General features: G+C 40.0%; 1 protein-coding gene across 1 annotated transcript; it reads right to left on the reverse strand.

Moving 5' to 3' along the window:
* Positions 1 to 209: 209 nt before the first annotated feature.
* ano11 (anoctamin 11) lies at positions 210 to 15,550 on the reverse strand. The gene is made up of 23 exons (XM_035657524.1): positions 15,419 to 15,550; positions 14,776 to 14,902; positions 14,487 to 14,674; positions 14,275 to 14,382; positions 13,731 to 13,867; positions 13,584 to 13,641; positions 13,391 to 13,501; positions 13,137 to 13,302; positions 12,542 to 12,632; positions 10,633 to 10,729; positions 10,372 to 10,515; positions 9,841 to 9,978; positions 8,810 to 8,908; positions 8,593 to 8,695; positions 7,549 to 7,660; positions 7,401 to 7,455; positions 7,176 to 7,273; positions 5,332 to 5,468; positions 4,974 to 5,179; positions 4,744 to 4,880; positions 4,400 to 4,490; positions 2,777 to 2,973; positions 210 to 228 (listed from the first exon to the last, which is right to left on the reverse strand). The coding sequence occupies exons 1-23, from the start codon at positions 15,548 to 15,550 to the stop codon at positions 210 to 212; spliced, it is 2,751 nt and encodes a 916-aa protein (XP_035513417.1).
* Positions 15,551 to 18,280: the final 2,730 nt, after the last annotated feature.

Consider the following 18,280-nt stretch of genomic DNA (forward strand, 5'->3'; position numbering starts at 1 on the left):
TAGGGTTAGGGTTAGGGTGACTGCATCAAGGTGAGAACTTAAACCACTGGAGGTTAGCAACAACAATATTTTCAGGGGGGATTAAGTTACTCTTTAATGTTATTAAAACATTTAATATTAATTTAATACTATTTGGTCACATCAATTTAATACTTTTTGGTCACACTTTCTGGACACCCTGTTAGGTCTGATACACACTTCTGTAGGTGTCAGGTCTCTGTGCAGCTCCTACAGAACCCCAAAACAGTCAACAGTCAACATTAACAATCCATGCTGCACCTTTAGTTAGTCAGTTGAAATGCAGCTGTTTACTGGTATAGATGTGCTTCATTGTGGTAGATATTGTGCCTTTTCCTTTGAATGTTCCATTTACATTTCACTATTAATTCTGATATATATTTATGTACCACTTTTACTTTTCTGCCAAGACAAGAAATAAATAACTGCACTTGGTCCAAAGTAGAAACATCAGACTGGGAAAACAAGGCAACAGAAGTTTTGATTTTAAATTTTTTTTTTTAATTGGTTTTAGAACTTGGTAATGTAATAGAGGAAAAACTGTAAGCAGGCTTAAAGATGCAGCAGGTAAGGTTGTCAAATACCTATGTTGGTGGCGGAATGACTGACCGAATTATATTCTTGCAAATGCTGTTAGGAGCACTGATTTCCACAGATGATCTGTCTCATGTACGACTGTCGGGAATATAGTGATAGTTTCAGCAAATATTACAATTTTTTTTTTTTTAAAGTTACCTACTGCAGCTTTAAAGTAAATTGGAGGCAGTGCATCATCAAACTATTTTAATCACATTTTTCAGGACACTTTTGTTCTATTTCCTTAGGCTCTGCTAAAGTCAAGGCCCAGTTGCTGTAGGGTCAGTACCCACTTTGGATAAGAAAGTCACAGATCCTTTTCAGATCAGGGACACATTTTCGAACATGTCGTTGTCATTGAATAGGTCGTTTACTAATGTAAGTTATAGACCTCAGTGCGTCTGCCTGGAAATGTTGAGGAACTGTGCTTTCCAGATGAAAAGGTGAGTAAAGGTTGGGTGAGTTTAGCCTCTATTAAACACCTGATTATTATATTGTCTGTGCAGCAGTATGCACATAGGTAAAATGAAAACAAAATCCCAGAAAGACAGTTTTCTACTGAAGGGGAAAAGTTCACTCATGTTATCCCAGATGCGAAGGAGTGTCTTTTATTCCTCCAATATTCATCCTGTTCTCCCCTCAAACCACTCATTTTCCACGCTCGACTCCTAACTCATGTTTCAAAAGGACGCGTCGCTTGCTTCAGGGGAGGCAGTGCAGTTGGGTTTGGACACGGAAGGAATGGAAAAGAAGCAGAGAGACAGAGGAGAGAATGAGTTCTGTCAGACTGAATACTAAGAGATAAGGAGAGGGGAAAAAGCTGACACAGACAATCTTTGTTGCAACATGCTACTGAATTACAGCTGGTTGCTACTGTATTATATACTTATGGCAACAAAATGGTTATAAAAGTGACACTGGCAGTAACATGTGTTGTTTTAATTACTAGGAGTTTTAGATGCCCATGTGTTAGTATGGAGCTTGGATGGGGTTAGCCTACTTAGCGTAAAGCCTGGGTGGAGGGAAAACAGCTAGCCTGGCTCAGTCCAGTGTTAAAAAATACACCTAGCATGTCTTTTACATATATTTTGTTGTGTACTTGTTTTTCACATATATGAACTGATCTGGTGAGTATATTTTATTTTGATCAGTTATGCTATAAGTACTGAAATAATAACGTCCTTCTTGAGAATGCCATGTACTTACTTCTTGTTTAGTACTTACCTGCCCTCATTCAGCTACATTCACTACATGAGACACATGACAACAGCATGGGTCAGAGCACAGGGACACACACACACACACACACAGACAAAGATGAAAATATGCTCTATGGGACTGTAAAATGTAGAAGTACAGGCTGTGATCCGTAGGTGGTCTTCATTTTATTAATTATTTATTAAGTTAAGACATCAATAGCAGTGTTGATAGAGGAAATGATCAACTATGCCAACATCAACCCACAAGGTCTATGGATGTAATCAAATTCATCTGACACCGACATATTTGGCTCCGATCCCACACAGATTACCTTTAATGATCATGTTGCGTGCAGTGTAGCGAGTTTATAACAGCTCGTCGAGCCGCAGGTGCTTTGCAAATGGTCTGTGGAGGCGTGTGCATGGGTGGGTGAGCTTTTAAAAACCTTTAAAATCTGGAATTTATTTATGAGAGGCAACATGTAACCTGTGAACCCTGCTGGTACATTGTTTTACAGTGTTCACCTGGGTGGAACTACAGTGACAACAACATCAAACATTTACAATATGACTGATATTTAGAACAGACAACATAATAAAAAAAAATTAAACATAAAGTTCATTTAATAGCTATAAATAGAAACAGGGAGGTCTGGTCCTCCCGAGAAACAAGGACATTGTTTCTGGAGAGATACACTTCTGTTGAGGTTTCTTTGAGCAACACAAAGAATATTCTAATATTTCAGATGCCGATATCTGAAAAACCTAAGCTCATAAACTCAAACTTTAGTGTCTAAAATGCGAAAAACTAGCGCAATTTGGAGTGAACTGCCCTTAAACTGGTCCTTCAAATTACAAAAGATAGAGGAGTTTGCTTCATTATCTCTGACATTTAAAACAAATTTGAGGACCCTACTTACATCTTTCCTAAATATTCAATTACAGGAATGGAAATTTCGGTCGTTATGAATGTAGTGGTGTACCATGTTCTACTGCCCTGGGCCTGAGGTGCCTGGGTGGCGGGGGCGGCCCCTCGGCCTCGACTCACCAAAAGAGCCTCCTGGTTTTCGGCCAGAGCCTGCTTGGCCAGGTAGCGCTCCCTCTTGATCTTCAGCTCCAAGGATTCGGGGACATCGGGTACGATCCAGTCGATAGCTCTCAGCACAAAGAACACCACATGCTGGAGGAGGGAAGACATTTAAGCTTCTCGTCAGATTGAAGAAAACTGCCTCTCCTGTCACAGAATCTGTTGAAGTTTGAGTGGACAACTAGCTGGACATCACATATAAAGATGTGGAAAGCAAAAGAGTCCAGATTTTTTTTCTGGAGTTTTCAGCTACTTCTAGCCTTTTATCTGCAAATTAACTTTGCTCAGTTGAATTATCACCATGACAAAAACTTTTTTTTTTTGCAAGTGAAAATTGAGTAAAGCTTTTTTTTGTCAAACATGTCTAGTTTCATTTCCTTTATCTATTCCACCTCTTTGTATGATATTTCCATATTCCCTGAGAGATTTCATTAATTTCAAACACTCACTGTCTGAAATAGACCTTGAAAATTATTAAAGCTAATCATACAAACCCTATAATGTCCTTTAAATATTACTCCTATTTGTTTCCTTAGTGATTGCTCTTTACTTTAATCTGACACATTTGATCAGAGATCACAACAAAATTGCGAAGTAATCACAAAAAGTTAGCATTTCTCTATATTGTTCTTAGTCAACAAATCCCATGAAAAGACCAAAAAACTGATCCTAATAACAAGTTTTGTCTCTGTATCCAGAGCCCGATATATCTTTTTCCTCTGTGCTATAGAGCTCCAATGTTGTCCACAAACTATTAAAAACACATCAATCAGTTGCACTGCATGACAGTTGACATGAGACTTGCTCAGTACGATTACCACCACTGTCAATCCTACACACACACACACACACACACATAAATATCTGCTAGAGCACCAAATGTGTCCCTGAAGATAATGCATAAAAACTACAGTGACCAGCTGTTTTAAAGAATTCAACTATATTTGTGACCTGTTTTCAAAGAATTGTGTGTTTGTTAGGAGGAATGGGCTTAGGGGGTTTAAAAATACAGTTATTTGTTGTTTTCTAAGATTTGTTGGCAGAAAAGAAAATACAGTGTACACTTCCCTTGACTGTGATTGTGTGGAGAGATTTATGACCTAAGGTTCACTCTACTGTTGCACTCTGAATGTCAGAAAGTAAAAAATGTGGAGCTGAAGGAGGGCTTGTTGAACACATGTGGTGGTGGATAAATGGAGGGAGAAGTGGCAGAAAAGGATGCAACTGAATAAATATAAACTTTGAAAGAGAGATGGTTATTGGGGTAAATGGAGAGGTAAAGGGATGGTGGAGAAGAAAGCAAAGAAAGAAGAAGTGAGGAAATAACATACAACATGAAGTGCTAATATGGGCAAGCACATGATGGAAAAACTAAAACATACACTAAGAGAGGGCTAATGAGCAGCAGCTCAGGTATGCATCTGGCAACAGAGGCACAGAGAGATGTGGGTAAAAGATAGAAATGAATCAAATGTGGGCACCAAGTTAGCAAACAGAGACGAAGCAGCTCCACTCATACCTCGAAGGCAATGATAAAACCGAGTCTGATGGCAAGAAGCTCCCAGTAGAACAGTGAGTAGTTTCCATTGTTGTCTCTGTATGCTTTATATCTAAAATAAATAAAAAGATAAAACACAGAGTTACTGCAGAACATACTGTGGCAGTGGGACATGAGAACAAACTGAAACAAGGGATTAAACATTAGTAATACTACCCTCGATCAAATCTGTGATCCTAAATTAAAACTGAAACCATTTTGAGGACGGATTTTGCCCAAATTACATAAAATGAAACACATTTGAACCTGAGTGTTTTTTCCTACTTTTAGATGACATGCATTCTGACAATCAGCATAGAGCGTACCTGCACATGGGGTACTCAGTGTAGTTAAGTGGGGCGTAAGCCAAGGTGGAGTTGATGTATCCATTGAGATCATTATCGAACTTGTATTGGTAGAGCAGGCGAGGTAAAAAATCTGATGTGAAGGCTATTAGGAAAGCCTGCAGGAGGCAAGAGAAGAACGACAAAAGATCATGTTGCAGAAAAGAGATTAGTCTTCAGTCTGAAGTGAAATATGTGTTCAAACCACTCACGTTGGCGATGACCGACAGGTGCGACAGGGCCTCAAGTATGTTAAACCAGACTCCGATGTTCTGAGCGCGCTCGGCAACCGGCCGGCGGTACTCGCACGCAAACTTGTGGGCGTCCAGACGGATTTCTACCCAGTTGTTGAGGAGAGCGAAGAGCGGAGCGAGGGGGAACGCTGCCACGAAGATGGTGATGAACCCAAACTGGAGCACTGCAGCACAATGAGTCATTTTCAATTTGTGCAATAAACACGGCAAACAATTTAAACTTCTTACATTATTCTTTTTTTAAAACATATATTCATCATAGTGTATGTGACTGTATGCAGCGATATGTCCTTTAGATACAGTAGAGGATACTTGCCCATCTCTAAGTACTCTTCGAACAGGCCTTCACACTCCACTAGCTGGTAGTCTTCTTCCCAGCGCTGAGGCTCATGGGATGCCTTACCCCCCAGCACCTTGGCCATGGTCCTCTTCTGGCGCCAGGCCTTCACTTTACTGTCAGAGCAGAGAGACAGAGACTTAAAAATGTGAAATAAACATGGCAATAATTCTGAAAATAGTGTTAGTATGGAACTTTCATCCTCATCTACAAAACAGAAATTCTGATGTTTTATCTGATTCTAGTTTAATATGTAATTCTTGTTTACATAGTTTTCATAACTTTGTGTCTTTACTCTTAGTTCAAACTTTAATTCATAGGTATTATGTTACATGGATAACTGAGTTAGCTCAATTTCAGTGTTGAGGATTTGCCACGAGCACAGATTTTTCATTTCTACCAAGCTGGATTCATTTGGGGCTGAGTAAAAAGTCCCTTAGGCTCAAACCTTGAAAAGCAGTTGCAGATGGTTCTATTGCAGCTGCAATTGGTATCTTACAGCCGTTGCTCATTCTTGCTCTGCTGTAACACATATCTGCCTCCAAACTCTCATGTGCATGTCATACAAATCAGTAGGCGTACCATATGTCCACTTGATCAATCACACAAAGAACACACACGCAATCTTCTATTTATATTAAGACAATGCCACAAGCTTCTGCCTCCACCAGCTCCGATCCATAAATGAGGGAAACCTCCATGTTGACTCTAACTCAGAGCTGTAACAGTGGGTCAAAGCAGGTGCCTTCCAGCCACTGTTAAGGGTATGACACAGATCAGGTGCTGGACAAAAAAGACAACTAGGGCAGGTGTGCAATTCCAAAATGGAGGGTACCGCCACCCGAAGGACACCCTGCCACTGTCAGAGTGTCAATCAATAGCATCAATAGGATAAACCTGGCTGCTGACTCACACACTCAGCTACAATGAATCACTTATTTCAACCTAACAGAAGCTACACATGAGACCTCACTATGTTTATGTAAAATAAATCCTGTCCCACAACAAAATGTCCCTTGCCTAACAACCTTGCATGTAGATCAAAAATGAAGTTGAAAGCATTTTCACATGCAGTTGCCATTCTGCTGTCAGTTTCTAATGATTTGTTGGGTTCCATTTCATAAGTGAGCACCTTTGCCACTGACCCTCATAGGTCACTTCTAGGAAGACCCCTTCAAACTGAGGTAACTCTGAAATGAAGGGAACGCTGCATTACAGTGCCACCTGTGGTCAGAAACTCCAAAGCCCTCTGCAACCCTGACTCTGCCCTGTTGTCTGGGCAGCTGTATGTCTGGAGACACACACACACACACACACACACAATGTGCCAGTGCTGCAGAGGTACAGCAATAAGCTTTACCGCACCAAACAAACAGAGCTGCAATTAGGATGCATGAGTCCAATGCAACACTTAAAAAAATAATGACTATCATGCAGGGAAAAAAAGTACTTAGGGGGGGTTATATGCAGTCTTCAGACTATAAATATCACATGCCGATTCTAATTTATTCTGCTCTATCTAATTCTGACAGTTTCTGAATCTGGTTTTTGAAAGCTATTTATGTAATCATGTTGATGATAGCCTGATTATTTTTGCAATTTAAATGTACTAAATGGGACTCGTGTCTGGTGGGGAAACCCTCCTCTCAAAGTGGCTCATAAGCTCCATGAGGTAGGTTTGAAAAAAGTCTGATCCCCTTGAAGCTTTTAAATATAAGTAGGAAAACTTGATCATGTTGGAGAGAGAACAAGAAGGAGAACAACAAGAAGTTATATAACAGATGTCTGATTCTCAGAAAACTCATATCAGTCTTGAAACATACGGGATAATGAACTCCTGAATGTTGTTGATGAGTTGCTTTCCCACCATGATGATGAAGAGTTGCTCAGCCAGCTCAATGAGACAGCCCCCGGGGCCACACTGCAATAGAGTGTGAAGACACACAGAAACACACAGTGGAGCATGTTTGGATAAAAACACAATACATAATAGAAGGGATTTGAAATATTTTCTCCCTTTGACACTTATTGGTAAATTATAGACTCACGTCTTCATTTCTCATCCCAAACAAGGTCCCATAGTTGGTGGGGTAACCCACAAACCTGCCCACACAGAGAATGAAGACACAGTTAAAATGTTATTTGTGACAAAATGTTCTTAATATCTCAACTGTTTCTGTGTGACTCATGTCTCACCTTCCTTTAAAGAAAGCCACATAGAAGGGGGACGAGTAGAAGTTGACAAACTGGAAGATGAACACCTTGAAGATGAATGCATTGTCATACTGGGTTTGTGTTCTGTGCATCTCTGCAACAGAGAAACACAGACACACAGTGTTAGAGACAGTAAACCCGAATTTCACTGTTCGCCTTTGTTTTCTCTTTCACACAAGTTTGGCCCACAGGGAGTTTCCTAAAACCTGATCTGATCTTCTGACTGCACATGTTGCCATGTTCAGAGATCTCAGCAATAACTTAATATATAATAATATATTTGTATCATTACTGATTGAAACAATGGCCAACACTATGTAAAAATAATAAACAAGAATTACCTTTAAAGTAGCAAATGGAGTGAACAACTCTGAACACTGTGAACTGTTTCAGACACTCACTGATTGTCCTAAAATATGATACACACGTCCATGTTACTCACAGGATGAATTGTAATAACTTTGGTAATCCTCTGAACTTTCATCTAGTGCCATTATCAAGTCAAAATTTCATTTTTAAAATTACTTATATACTATTATACTAAAACTAATGACATTTCCATCAGGTTTTGTCTTGTTTTTAGTGCTAACTTGCATGTCAGGATATGTGTTAAAATGCTGGTAAACACTGAGCATATTAACATGACAACATCATTTTCTTGTTGACTCTTGTTGTGTTAAGCTGTAAGCTATCTACCTAAAGTCTAGCTAAAGTAATAGAACCTGGTAAAACATAAATTGAAGTAATGCAGGAAGTTACGTAATGCATGTTATACATTGATTGAAAGATGTCAAAAACACAACAAGAGTGTGTGTGTTGCAGTGATACATGCACTCTCCTACTCTGAAATGTTTTTTTGTTGCCCACACTGAAAGACTATTTTTATCGAAGATGCTGGGATCAAATTCAAGACTTTGTCTGCTCTATGAGGAGTCTCGGCTTTTAGTTAGTGAAACTCCAGTGAGAGGCTGATATCAATATACAGTATTGAGGTTTGACATGTTTGAGAGCAGTATTGATTCTTACCCCATTTAGTGAGCTGCTCAGCTAATGCAGTGTAGACACGGCCCATCAACAGGATAAGGCCCAGGTTCACAATACTGCTGGAGATGTTGGCTATGGTCCCTGCCTGAGGACTCACACACACGTAAGTATGAATGTAAAACAAGCACACACAGATTACAAGAACAAAATACTCAAAATAGAACTAATTAAATCCATGCCCAATATAGCTGTGATATACCTCTGTACGCAGGACAGGGCTACCAGTGTGAAACATCATCACACTGATGATACCGCGGCACATGACCACTGTCACCAGGAAGATCATCACCACGCACAGCTGAGAGGGAAGACAGAGGGATATTGGGTCAAAAACATTACAGTTGGGGATTTTTTCTTTGAAACTTTGGAACTACAATATCTCAGTAAAGTATTTCTTCATGAGGTTTCAAAGGTGCACTCCATTTATGCAGGTTTCCACACCCTCACAACTACATCTGATATGGCGCACCATCACGGCCAAATGGAGTGCAGCCATTATTATCTACACCACTCCGCAGAGTTGACTGTTTTTTGACAGTAAAAACAAAAACTACTTGACTGCGTAGGCTTCAATCTCAGTGTCTCTTCTTGGTCTGTTTTCCTGATAGCGGTAAGTGATAATTGATACTATTCTGTGCAGTTTGCCTTTACAGACTGTGTGTTGGTGCCATGGTAGCATTTTCAATATTTCACCTCCATCAGTATTGTCAGGAGAAGGGTGGGGGAAAACTGATCTTCAGATCCCTGTTCAAGAGCAAGTTAATCCTGAGACTGTGTGTACAGTGAGTGTACAGTGTATAGCCAAAATCATCAGATCATATCTAGCCCTGTGGGCATATGACCTGGATTCATTTTAAAAAAAGGGTTCAGTTACCACTGCAGGATTGAGTGGAATAGTACACAGGTGTAAACCCCACCTCTCTTTCTCTCCAGGATCACCAAAGTAAAACCTCAAAAGACACAAAGACTCTTCACTGAAACCAAGTATAATGAGGATGACTGTAAGAATAAGAAGAGTTTGTAGAAACTTGCATGGGATCTAATTAGGTTGTTGCATTAGAATCAAATCATGATGCTTTCTAAAGATATCAAGTAAATTAAGTAATCACAATTATCAAACTAACTGATTTGTATTGATTTGTCACATCACATACTTTAAATGTACTGTAAATTACATTTACAGTAATTCTTAATTCACAGCACAACACCAGTCTTTAAAACACTTCTCACCATCATGATGATGACCATGGAGCCAGTGAACATGCGGGACAACCTGGTCTTCTCCGGAAAGTAGGGCTCTTTGACCCCAGTCACTGGGTTTGGTTCCATAGTCGGGGCCATGGCTGCAAACTCTGGCCGAGGACGCTCCTGATGGAACAAAGTTATGATATCAGCATCAATGCACACACTCTGGTTTGCTGAGAACGGACCTGTGCAGATTTGATCTAGTGACCACAGGTCTACGATCCAGTGGGTGGAGAGTAGGTTCCCCAGAGGGGAGGTTCATGACTTTCTTTATATACCAGCAAAAATGTTTTACAAGTTTGTTTACTCCTGTTTGCTTATGATGAGAGGGTAACAAATGGTAAAAAGGATAAACATTAGAAACATTTGTTAGCTAATGTGCTGTTAGCGATTAGCTTATATAAAGTTTGGCATTGTGTTAACGTTATATAAAGATAAACATACCTAAAAACTGTAAAGTGTACAGGACCAGAATGGTTATACTCAAACTGAAAGAGCAAGAAAGGAAGGTGAAACCTCTTCTTCATGGAAATCCATGCAGTCCCAGTGATGGGCCAGGGTGGCCATCTTTCTCTTCCAGTACTCCAGGAAGGTTACAGCCCAGAAGGACATGAACACACTGAAGAGGACCGTACCTGGGTGGTCAAATAAGTAGCCCAACTGCAATGCAATAGGGTACAGTACACACTTTTAGAAACAAATGCCAACTTTTAGTCTGTTTGCGTTATGATTATGACGTGGGTTGTTTACCAGTGAAATGATCTGACAGATTGTTACCTTGGCCATGGTGCAGATCTCAGACATGTTCCAGGCCTTGCATGTGTTACAGAGAGGACACATGAGATAACTAGCTCCGCTGTTACAGATTTCCTTACTGTTGACAGACACACAGACACAGATTAGTTGCAACTGAGAAAGCATGTTTCAAAGCTTTCAAACCAGGACCGCTTTTCAGATTTTGTTGTACCAGGTGGCTGAGCAGATTTGACAGAAACAGATATTTGGCCTTTTAATCACATATTGTACATGATAGTTATTAAGAGTAAAGGGACTGTGTGAATTAACTGTAATGGATGTTTGCATGCTCACAGACCCAGAGTATATTGATTGAGTGAGAAAATAGAACAGATTAAAGGTGTTGAAATCAGTCTCCCAGCTTGCCGTCAGGGAGTAGCTACAGCACTTTTACTTACCAGAGTTATTCAATGAGTTACTAAAACAATGACACACACATGGGATCTACTGCACAAATGAAGTCTGGACTCACTGAGACATGTCTATCTTCCTTATTGGTTCCTGCCTCAGGCTGCTCTCCATCCGTTCTCCACTAATCAATGGCCTTAATCTACAGTGTGAAGTAATGAACCTCATGAATCTGATACATTTGGTTGTTTCCTTTTCTGAGACATTGACTAATCTTGCATTCTCTCTAACCTCCCTTCTTATTTTATAGCAAGATGAATTTTCTGTCACTGAAACTAACAGGATGCAGTAGAAACAGAACGGTAAACAGACAATATTAGGGTGCAAACACTTTAAGGTACACTTACTTTGAATAAAAAGTGATTCCACAGTACTGTGTAGGTAGAACAGAGCCCACAGTGTTGATAAATTATGTATGATAAACTGGGCACAGACATACCCCATGTGGATTGTTTAAATGCAGAGTTTGTTTTTTATGCAGAATAGACTGCTTTGATGCTTTGCTATATTTGTATCTCAAAGTGTGCTTGCTTAGCATAATTTGGGAGGAAGTGTGTACATAGAGTTTGAATTTCTGGGAAATTCCTGTATTTCATAAAGGAGCAAAGATGAATGGGTCAATACTAATCTTGTGTGTGCGTTTAGTACAGAGCTGGACTATGGCTATGCTGACGGATGCCAGATATGGTCAGTAAGCACATGTTTAAGTATAGGTCTCTGGTATGATGGTATGAAAACTGGCAACCTCACTGTGGCGACAGGACTTCAGGAAGTCATGGTGTCCAGTTGTTGTTCAGCAAGAATAATTCCATCATTTAAATTACTTTTTTTTTACATCCCACAAGTGACAACTAAAGGATGACACATTAATGGCAGATTGAATTTTCCCAGGATTCTCTTTAAAGACGAGTGGAACGAGATCACAAACACCTGGTGAGATACAACCACTGAAATGTTCATCTGTGGTGTGATAAAACAAGCCTCACCAGACCAGGTAAGGCTATGGCAGCAGAACCTCTGACTATATTGAATCAGGCCAGGGTCAGTAAAAATAATAATATAAAAATGTAATTTTCAAAATGCACATAGTCTCGCTTTAATGTTTATTCCGAAGCATCAGAATGCTCATTCAATTAGACAGAATCATCACAGTACTGATTCAATAGTGTAGCATTCATTACATAATTACACTAAAACTGGGGGAGTTAATCCTTCTCATTTAGTTTGGGCTAAATGATGCACTTGAGACAGTACCTCACAATTAGTGCATCACTGGTCATGGGTTCTGTATGTGTGCAGCACACCTTGCAGTTTTGAGTTTAATTGCTCTTGTATAGTTTCTATTTTTATTTCTATTCTATTTGAATTATTAAATATTTTTTTTATCTGTACTTATTTTTGTAACACCTGAGTTCCCCTCTGGGGATCAATAAAGTCTTATCTTATCTTACACATGTATCTACTGTGTAGTGTATGTACTCACGCTGGTGTGTTGGTACCCATGGACATGACTCCAGACACAAAGACCAGGGTTCCGACCACTGCAGCCGGCAGCAGCCAGGCTGTGTAGAAACCTGCAGAGAGATAAAGCTCCATTAGGGCTGTAGCTCTTGGCTGATGCAGTGGGGAATGTGCAATTACACTGCTGCACTGGTGTTTAATGCTGGAATGTCCTGGCGAAGACCTGTGTCTCATGCTGAAGATGATGTTTTATTGTCTCAAGATTTTCCTTTCATTTTCTCAAGTTTGCAGGTGTGTAGGCCACACTTTTCTCTTTGTTCAGACATAATAGATTTTATTTCCCATGCTAATTACCCACTTCTGCTGAAATGTGAAACATGCACTATGGAGGATTTTTTACCAGATAAATAAAGCAGACTATAGCCTGGACTACTGTGTTATACAATATGTCACATACATATAATATAATATAGACTATGAGATGCAGTTAAAAGCTCACGAAAACAGCTAGTACATGGACCTTGGATTATGTCTGTTGTTCAAAAATCTTATATCCACATGAGAAAGTAGAGGGTTGAATATGTTTGACAGGAACAATAAAAGGAATTTATATTTACCCAGCCAGGCAAAGTAGAATGCAATCTTCTCTCCAAAGTACTCCCTGATGTGGTCCAGTGGTTGGTACTTGTACCATTTGCACCAGCGGGCCCAGTAGTGGTAAAGAATCTGCCTCTGGTTCAGCTCGTCAGGACGAATCTCATTCCTCGGAAGCTGAAAAGGGCCCTGTGAATAAAAAACACATATGATAGTTAGAGAGGGAAAACGGCACACATTTTACATCAGATTAAAGAGCGGATAAATAATATCTGACCTCGTGCAGGGGAAAAGCGGCTGTGTACACGCCTTCATTTACCAGTCTGTCCACACCAACCTCAGCCCTCTTCCTTTTGCCATACACTGTCCGTGCAAGAATCTCATACACCTGAAATAATACACAAACTCTCACTCTATGAGAGAATAATTTCACGGAGTACAAGTACAGTAGAGAAATTCCTGTTACTCACAATACGGTGTCTTTGTGTATTAGTGAAGTAGGTTTCATGGTTGTCACAGCCAAGGAACCTGTAGAAGAGATTCATTCATCCAAATGTATTTTTTATATACTGTGACACAATGTTAACAGATCCTATTATTTACCATGGTAAACTCACCTGTTCATCTTTGACTTTCGAAAGGCACATGTGTAATAGTCCAGCGGCCTGTTTGGCACTGACTCCATCATCACGTTAGGAATGCATAGTCTTTTCAGTACCTGAGCAGATGTGTTTAAGTCCAGATTTGGCTGTGCCTGGAAGTCAAACACACATTCATTCAATAAGAACATGGTTTATCATACTTGTTCTTTTAAAGTTACAACCCTTAGAATTTGGAACAATTTGGTGACACCTGTGGTTACTGGCAGTTAGCGGTAAGTGCATTTTTGTGATAGAAGTCCCAGTGTTTGAAATCAAACACAAACACACCTTCAGCAGCTACTCTGTCAGTAATGCAACAGAAGAAAATAAATTTGTATCTGTATAAACAGCCAAACAAACCTATCTATCTATCTATCTAGTCTATTATCTACTCTAAATCTATCTATCTATCTAGTCCTACAAGTCCTAATCTATCTATCCTTCTATCTACGTCTAGTTCTTATCTAGATCCTATTAACTTCTATCCTAAATCTATCTAATTATAAACAGCAGCACTAACCTGCAATGGAGCTCTCACACAGAGTTCCTCAGCGTAAAACACCAACACATCCCAAGGAGCGCTAAGTTTCAGAAAATGTATTGTTTTCTTCTCATTTGCTGTTTGCTCCTGAAAGGGAAGAGTGGCAACATAGAGAAGTTGTTAATCAAGTAGCATTGAGTAGATTTGAACTTTTCAATAAGATGAATACTTTTGAATCTAATCTACGGCACCTCTTCCATGAGCAACCCAGCACTCTCCAGATTCTGAACAAACTTCTCCCTCCACTGTGCCAGCTGTGCCTTCCTTCGCTCAGACCTGCTGTTCTCCTCAGTGGGCGCAGTCTCCCCCTCCTCACTGGTCACCTTCCCCTTCCCTCGCCGCTTCCTCCTCGACCGAATTTCCCACACCAGTACAAAGTCTAAACCATAAAGATCCCAAAGGTTAAATGAAGGACTGACTCGGCCATCCATCAGTGAGCTTGGGACAACTAACACAATACAAGCTGCAGATGCTGCCTACCGATTTTGGTCCTTCCATCTCTGAAGTAATTCCCCTCCTGTGGAAGTGGCTGGTTACTTCTTGGATTACAGTGGACATAAATGGGATCATCGCCGTCCACATCTTCGCCAGCAGCTGCGGCTGAAAGCTAAAAGCATCCCAACAAGTTTAGTAATTATCCAAATCTGTTAGTTAATTAAAAACAAGTGAGAACTGATGGCAAAACAGATTCTCTACTCACTCTCCTGCATGTTAGCCCTTTGTTCTGTATATGGACAGTTAATTTCCTTTTGAGGAGGTTTGACCATAAAATCCTGTGCCATTACACTGCATCATAAAAGCCTCCACTTTGCAATAATGAGTCCAGAAAGATGAGACAGAAAATGATCACTGAGCTTTTTACAGCATGATTGAGAATAATCTTTCAGTGCGGTAAAGTCGTGTTTCACCACAAGGCTTGTTTGATTTTCCCAGTGATATACAGTACCTCGCACCGTACTGTACTCAGATTCACTGCAACATCCCAGAGGAGTCAGTGATGTGTGAAGGGATGGGAGCAGCAAGGTTATGGGCTGCTGTGTGAATGTGCAGTTATTTTCCATATCTATGTGACTCCTGTAATAAAGGAAAACACACTGCAGCAAAAAAGTAAAATAGTCCTCACATATCTCGGCGGAATGAAGCTCCCGTTCTGCAGACTTCCATAGCTGTGTGTGGTTTGTGCTACACCCCCATAGTCAAGATCCAGGAGGACCTCTCTGTCTCCCTTCAGCAGCTCCGAGCCCTTCCTCAGCATGATGAGGAGGATGACAAAAGGGTCTTGTGGCTGGACACAGATATACTGAGCATTCACATGAAACTGTACAGCAAAAGAAATCTGTGCTCACTACTGAAGTCATTCACAGAACTACAGACATGCTTTAAAGAAAGACACTGGAAAGAGAAAACAATGGTTGATACTGTACCTTCGCTGTGGTGGTAATTAGGCTGCTGCTAAAGTCTGGATCTGCAGCAGTCTGTGCTTCTCTTGTCCTCTCCCTCTCCTCTATCTCTGCATCCGTCAAGCTCCTCTGCTCCACCGCTAGATAGCTGTGGAACTACCGTAATGGACCTAGAATGCAGGCAGCAGCTGGTGCTTTGCTGCATTTCAGCAGAAGAAATGTACATCAAGACATACAGCACACATTGCCACTTCATAAATAATGTAATAGACAGTCAGGGGCAGAGAGAGGGGGAATAAAGCGAGCTTTCTCTCTGTCTCACACTCATTATGCAGGATATAACGTGTGTGTGGGGGGATCTCTCCTTTGATGTTAATGGGTATTCCCTTATCTATACAAGGAGTTTTGCACATGTAATTTAATTGTTTTTGAAATGTACACAGAATTAACATAAATTATTAAAAGCACTAAAAGAGATGCTCCACCCCTCTAAGATTTATTTTCTGTAAGTCATGTGACTTAAGATCTATTTTTGTGAAGTAGTAGTTTCTTAATTTAGATAACATGGTACACCAGGAAAGCTAACGGACAGTGAGGTATTAAATGAGAGAAAGCATCGTTATTAACCTGGATAATGACACTGCAAAACAGTATTGCGTTCACCAACTAACTAACTAACCAACTGTACAACTGCACATAAATGCATCACTTCAGAAGAATCTATAGTTTCAGCTGAGATTCAAACTTAGACTTTAGAAAGGTTGAAATAATGAATACAGGAATATGAAAAAAAAAAACTGGCTGAGCACTTTAAACGCTAAAATATTAACAACAGGATAAATGTCACATAAAATATATGAAATATTAAATGTGCTCATAAAATGTCATCATTAGGGTTATATAGAGTGGAATATCTGTGTTACAACTGGGGGTGCATAGTTAGAAAGATGAGGGTAGGGAGGGTCTAATGAATAATGCATTGAGTTGCATTGTGGGAAGGGTAGGATCCAGTGTTTTTGGAGGTTGACCCAACCAAAGGACTACAAATAAGGACATTTTGGCATCTGTTGCTTTGATTTTGACAATTGACTTGACTAGCCCTTTAATATGTACTTTAGAGGTGCCAAAGTATTCCATTTATTCTATTACAGTGTCAAATCCAGCACTGCCCTGAGCTCTTGGATTACTTTTATTTTGGAGGGTGGCTGCTCCATAAACACAATATGACTTTGCAGTGATCCGACAGGGACTGATTTTCCGTAATTATCACTTACAAAGCAGCACCAGTCCAATGCTCTTCCTTTTTTCCTGCTGAAGATTTTAAGAGCTATGTAATCAGTATGCTGTTAACACCGTGGACTGAATACCACTTGTGGTTAAAGTGTCTTTTCTCCTGACGTTCCTCCTGCTTTAGAGCCACAGCTGATACTGTCTTCATTTAATTTCCTTCAACTCTGTTTCCTTCACGCCTCCCAAAGGGACTCAACCCACACTACTGGACTTCTCATCCATCTTATTGATCTGACAAGTGTTTCTCTTCCTTGACTTTTCTACTTTGCTGAGTCACTCTGTGATAACACTTTCAATTGATGATGACTCTACATGCTGTTTCTACTTAGAATTGGCCTTGCACCCTCAGCATAGTTTTCTGTAAGTACTGCATCATTAATAGAGCTGAAACAGTGTGCTGACTGATCGTTTCAGTGCTTGTTAACTTTCTTTTCTGGTCTCATCTTCGGGTCTTCATAAACCTCAACCTGTATCTTTAACAGTCTGATTATAACTACTGCTCTATTGTCCTCTTTGTCAATTGCCATTCATGCAGGGGATCAATGTAACTTTTCCTCCCTTTCTCTCTAAAGCTTTTGAAATTCTCTGTCGACCATCAGCCATTATTGACACTCTCCTTGAAATAAGGAGTCAAAAAACACTTTCCTATAATCCTCTTTATCCGGTCCGGTATTGTTGTTTGCAGAGAAAACAATACGGGCCTGGACAAGACTTATGAGCTCGTTGAAACCATGGTAACAGCACAAGTACACCCAAGGTGACATTATCGTGCTGCTAAAATAATAAAAATGATCTGAACAAGAGCAGTGCTGACGTGTTGCCCTAGCAACTACAAAAAGATAATCAATACCCCTAGAGGCTGTGAACATTAACTGCTTTGTGCTGTGTTGTCTTGTCTTCTTTTCACTATGAACTCATTACAGCTGGTACCAAACACCTTCTGTTGTAATGGGCATAAAGTTAGTAGATCTGTATTTCCAGCATTTTTTAATCTAATTGATGTGTTTCCATACTTTAAAGCCCCCCCAACTCAAAAATGTGTTTTTCTTCTTGTTCCTACAGTTGGACGTTTGAGCTTCACTGTGCCACATTCATCATCATTCATCTGCTGAAAGAAAGTTTCTAAATCTGATTTTAAGGGGTGGGCCTTAGAGCATGATCTGTGACATTACAATAGTCATAACATAACATCATAAGTTGCACACTGGACCATTAATACATGTCTGGAGGGGATCTTTAAAGGTGCCCCAAATTCAAAACTATATGATCCCAAAGACAACAGCTGGGGAGACATT

This window comes from Morone saxatilis, unplaced genomic scaffold (genome assembly GCF_004916995.1).
Source record: "Morone saxatilis isolate NCDOM2014 unplaced genomic scaffold, NCSU_SB_2.0 Contig15, whole genome shotgun sequence".
Taxonomy (NCBI): Eukaryota; Metazoa; Chordata; class Actinopteri; family Moronidae; genus Morone; species Morone saxatilis.